Genomic DNA, 5,185 nt, shown 5'->3' on the forward strand with positions numbered 1-5,185 from the left:
TGGAGAGTTGTAGGCCGTAATAGTAAGAAATTGACCAATCACAGACAAAGTACAGAAGAATAATCGATTGTGATTTGTCAATTTCTTACTGTTACAGTCTAAAACCCTCCATTGTAGACGACCCTTTACGTGACGTTTTGCTGCCGCAGCGTGCTGCTGTATGAAAACGTACCTTTACGATCTTAAGTAATTTTGTGTGATGGCCTTTATGAATTTCCTTTATTTTAGTCTTCTTTCTGGTCAAAGATACAAACAATTTCTATACCAGTGGTGCTCAATATGAAATTTACCATAAATTGTCGATTGATATAAACTAGGAGGGATGGTTTTATCCATAGACTTATATATAAATAGACCCAGCGTTCTGTGAGAGGAGTTGTCCGCGTCTTCTAAAGGACGGAACGATATGCATCCAGGTGCTGTCTCCGTCGCTCCGCCGGTCTGGAGGGGGAACGTCGATGGATAACGTTGAAGGAAAGCGAACTTAAAGGCGCGTGTACCGCACTTATATGTGTAATAGGGTTAGGTTAGGTTACACGGAAAAAGACACAGAAAATGTCTCAGTGTTGCATTTGCAAATCGCATTGTGGCTCCCATGCAGATATTACATTTCATACGTACGTAAATAACTTTGAATTGCAGTAAAAATAGTTACCCTATTACACATATAAGTGCGGTACACGCGCCTTTAAGTTCGCTTTCCTTCAACGTTATCCATCGACGTTCCCCCTCCAGACCGGCGGAGCGACGGAGACAGCACCTGGATGCATATCGTTCCGTCCTTTAGAAGACGCGGACAACTCCTCTCACAGAACGCTGGGTCTATTTATATATAAGTCTATGGTTTTATCTTACTACTGTAAATCGTCTGTGGTTATGATACAAACAGGGGATGACTATTGATGTCCGATAAACGAGAACGGTTTACAGCGACGACAGAAATGAGATTATTCGAACGTTTAGCGAATCTCTTAGGTCTTAGGAAAAAAGAAGTGAACGTTTTAGTAGTGGGCCTTAATAACAGTGGTAAGTCGACGGTCATAAATAATTTCAAACGCGAGGATGACCGTTGCATAGACATAGTGCCCACTGTTGGTTTTAATATCGAAAAATTTGCATGTAAGTTAAAAATAACGTGCAGCAATAAAGTACCCAAGAAATTGTGAACTTTGCTTTCTGTATCTTCACACATTTATTTTTTATTGCACCTACACGTCACATTTATTCTTGTGCAATATTTAATTTATATGACTATTTCTTTCATATGACAAAACACGAATCAATTAATGTACAATATTCATAACATAAAATTATTTATAATATATATATGATTATTTTCAAAAAAGCAATGAATTTTTTCCATAATTTTTAAACATCATGAGAAAACAGATTTGTTAGGAGATCTTGATAATCTGGGACTTTTTCTTAGAGTTTTAGTATTGTTTTGAGCTCTTAGATTTCTGAGCTCTCTGTTCTTGAAATTTCTAGTTTTCTTAGGCTTTTCAATATCTGTGATATTTATAGCCTCCAGATAAGATGTCTTACTGGTACGTCCACGATCTAGTGGAGTACTTGTAATTAATGTAGCTTTCTTGTCAGATCTATTACGCAGGTTAGGTGAAAATATAGAATTCTCTGCACTGCCTGAGGATGTAACCAAATGATCTTGAAAATTCAGTTTTATTTGTTTTAATTTATTTTTTACTTTTGGTGTATCATCTTCCAACAAATTTTTATCAATATTCTGTTGCTGTTTCAGAATAGATGCAATTCTTTTCTTCCCTTTTCTTAAATTTTCTCTGGAGTTTTCAGTAAGTAGTGTATCTGCTTCTGAATCATCTTTAGATGTTTTTCTTTTTTTTCCACTTCTTAAACTTTTATTCTCACTATGTGACTCAGTTGCTTCTATATTATCTTTAGATGCTTTTTTTTTCTTGTTTCTTAAAATTTCTCTTGGATTTTCAGTATGTGATGCATTTGTTTCTGAATTATCTTTAAATGCTTGTTTTTTCTTCCTTGTTCTTTTTGAATCTTCAGTATTAGACTCATTTGGTTCTAAATCACTATCAGATGTAAGTTTCGATTCAGTATATCTTTGCCGTTTCCTTTTATTCCATTTTTTTCTTAGTTCCTGCTTTTTCTTGGCTTGTCTCAAGGATTTTTTCCGTTCTGATTGTAACTGTTCCAGAAACCCCTCCTCGTCGGAATCGCTAGAATACTGTAAATAAAAGTTTCATGAAATGTATGTTATCGAGAATCTGGTTTTATATTATCTTTTTTTATATTAAATTTTGCACATTTAAGTTCTTAAATCTAATAGTTACATGTAATTCCAATGGGCTGTCACTGTCGTCTGTTCTCATCCATGCAAATTCAGAGTCATTTGCTAAAACTCTTTCAAATGCTGTTGGTAAATCCGATAATTTAAATTCTTTTAAACATACTTTCAATCTCTGTTTTGCATCATTGCTCAAGATATTTTTGTCATTTGTTTCTACTTCGATTTTATGTGGTCTTGTTCTATCAGAATGATATTGCAGATACACTACTATATTTATATATTTATCATTTTCACAATCATGTACTCCATATAATTCCAAACTGATTTTGGTATATCCCGTATTAGATTGTAGGTTAAAGTGCTGCATATTTGATACATGCTTCTGAAACAGACATATGCATATAAACATACACATGTGTATTCATAGTTTGTTTTTTTTTTATTGTATTTTAAAAACAATGTTACATGCATATTTGTTCTTATAATACAAAAACCTTTAATGACAGAAACTGCTGTTGTCGCTCAGTGTAGCAATCAATATAATGCTTACAAGTCCTCACAAATGGATTTAAGTTTTTTAAGCTATCAATAGGTGTCTTAGCTAGTATTTCACTCATATCAATTGACATAGGCATCACCCATTTTCCCAAATGACCTTTTCCATCTTTAATGAACATCTGCACAGCATACTTGTTTTTAGCTTCCTGTTCATTTGAAGTCGATACAAAATTAAATGTAACTTCATTTCCATGAACGTTAACGCAGTTCAGACCAGCGAATCTGTACAAATCATTCTGCAGATCGACATCAACATTTGGCAAATTTTTCAAGCTTGATGGAACATTCAAACTTGCTGGCTCGTTTAATCGTCCTTCCACATTTTTAAAACGCAATGTCTCCAGACTCCACTTACACTGTTCGATTATGGAATTCAGTTCTCTTATTTGACGAAGCAATTTTTTCTTTTCTACAGCTGTCGTATCTAGAAAACAAAAAATTCAACTTGATGTTTTGTGTCGTTTGACAAGTAGGGTTAGAATGTTTTGAGCACAAAATAGACACCTTTTTCCGTTTGTTTATCATCTGTATTAGTACTAGATCTTTGCATTTTTTTTAATTTAAAGAAAATTATTAATCTGTTATTAGAGAAAAAACTGAGAGAGCGGTCAGGCCTATATGAAAAACTGTAATAGCTTTCCCGCCTTGTAAGCGAGCGCAATGTCAATGGGTGATGCACATTAGCAACTACAGACATGTTCACAAACGACTTGTCGGTACGTACTTTATGTTCAAACGTGAACATGATTTTATTCCGTGGACATTGCATAGGGCGGAGAAGCTATTACACATTCTCTTACCGACCCCGCATTCAGTCTTCTCTCTGATTTTTTCTTTAAATTGTCTTATATATATTATTTTATATAATTACACTATTTTTAATGTAATATATTTTGAAATTTTATTATTTCAGTCAAAAATGTTAATTTTACCGCATTTGATATGTCGGGTCACGATCGTCATAGATCGCTGTGGGAACATTACTACAAAGATTGCCACGGAATTATCTTTATAATTGACAGTAGCGATAAACTTCGATTGGTTGTTGTTAAAGAAGAATTAGACATGCTTTTGCAACATCCTGATGTAGCAGGTAAAAACGTTTTGTCTGTTTACACACATACAAACACAAATCCGAGAGAGAGAGAGAGAGAGAGATATAGACTCATTTTAATAATTTAATTAATAAATTGAATATCGAAAAATATACATATACACAACGAAGAAAGTAATAAATTCGCGTGTGAAAAATGAAGAGAAAGAGAGAAGAACAAAGTGAACATATATACATTTCAGGACGTAAGATACCCATCCTCTTTCTGGCGAACAAGATGGACCTGCCCGATTCGTTGACTACTGTAAAATTAGTTGCTGGTCTGGGTCTTGATCGAATACAAAACAAACCTTGGCACATACGAGCAACGAATGCGTTAACTGGCGAAGGTCTGCAACCAGCAATTGAATGGCTGACGGATCAAATTCGCGATATATACATTAACAAGAGATAAATTGAATTGTTAAAGAACACGAAATGCGACATTACTCCAATGTTGATATATTCTCATGAAATTTATCGTATCATCAAATTGACATACATTGCAATACATAATGATATCTAATTCCGTCCAATAAAAATGTCTAAAGCACATCTAGCAAAGAATGTAAATAAAAATAATAATAATACACATATATGTGTATACAAAATTGATGCTGTTATACACTATTCCGCGATCTTTGATTTATTACATTAAAGTGTGCAATAGTTTTGTATTTTATCTCATCTATTTATATCTACTTAATAAGCGATAAAGAATGACGCAATAGCGCGTTCCCAGAACGCAGCTACACGTTGTATTATGTGTGTGTGAAATAAACGATTAAAAAGATCACAGTACAAGGTCAACTCACATCTAGTCGATTTAGCACATTAATTTTCTATATACATTACTTAAATAAAATATGTTTTTGCATGAACGCGACGTAAAAACATCAAGACAAAATGTCAAATATCATAAAAGGTCATCGAAAGGTCTGTCGTAAATTCAGTGCTTACACGTTCTGATATTTCGAAATCCTTAACTTAACGCGCTCTCACGAGATATCGCTATTGTCGACAGTTCCCTAGTATAAGCATACTTGCAGCGTCTACAGAAGTCATCCTTTTACCTATTTACGTCACGCCGCACACGGTTCGAGTCAGGGGGTTCAAACTCGCCGTATTTTTTGGCTCCGGAAGTTTTAGTAGTTCATTTCGGAGGTGCCCTAGGCCAGGCGGCAGCACAGTCGGTTCCCCTCTCTTCCTCTCTTCTCCCCTTGCCTACAAGTCGCTGAGTGCCATTAAAGTGC

The 5,185-nt window shown here is 34.7% G+C and overlaps 2 protein-coding genes across 5 annotated transcripts; one reads left to right on the top strand and one right to left on the bottom strand.

The window, feature by feature from the left end:
• The first annotated feature begins 174 nt into the window (after nt 1-174).
• On the top strand, nt 175-4,742 carry LOC109858238 (ADP-ribosylation factor-like protein 6). Of its 3 annotated transcripts, XM_020435307.1 has the most exons (4): nt 175-325; nt 844-1,119; nt 3,753-3,932; nt 4,136-4,742. In XM_020435307.1, exons 2-4 carry the CDS (start codon nt 903-905, stop codon nt 4,345-4,347), a joined length of 609 nt encoding a protein of 202 aa, XP_020290896.1. In that variant the 5' UTR covers nt 175-325; nt 844-902; the 3' UTR covers nt 4,348-4,742. The 3 variants fall into 3 exon arrangements, with proteins under 3 accessions (XP_020290896.1, XP_020290897.1, XP_020290898.1); XM_020435308.1 differs by having other exon boundaries at nt 177-1,026; XM_020435309.1 differs by lacking the exons at nt 175-325; nt 844-1,119 and adding an exon at nt 3,472-3,555.
• LOC109858236 lies at nt 1,159-3,645 on the bottom strand. 2 transcript variants are annotated; one of them, XM_020435304.1, is made up of 4 exons: nt 3,344-3,645; nt 2,776-3,263; nt 2,325-2,660; nt 1,159-2,218 (listed from the first exon to the last, which is right to left on the bottom strand). In XM_020435304.1, the coding sequence occupies exons 1-4, from the start codon at nt 3,606-3,608 to the stop codon at nt 1,376-1,378; spliced, it is 1,932 nt and encodes a 643-aa protein (XP_020290893.1). In that variant the 5' UTR covers nt 3,609-3,645; the 3' UTR covers nt 1,159-1,375. The 2 variants fall into 2 exon arrangements, with proteins under 2 accessions (XP_020290893.1, XP_020290892.1); XM_020435303.1 differs by having other exon boundaries at nt 1,160-2,218; nt 2,325-2,663; nt 3,344-3,644.
• Nucleotides 4,743-5,185: the final 443 nt, after the last annotated feature.

This window comes from Pseudomyrmex gracilis, unplaced genomic scaffold (assembly GCF_002006095.1).
Source record: "Pseudomyrmex gracilis isolate BER0280 unplaced genomic scaffold, ASM200609v1 scaffold_194, whole genome shotgun sequence".
NCBI lineage: Eukaryota > Metazoa > Arthropoda > Insecta > Hymenoptera > Formicidae > Pseudomyrmex > Pseudomyrmex gracilis.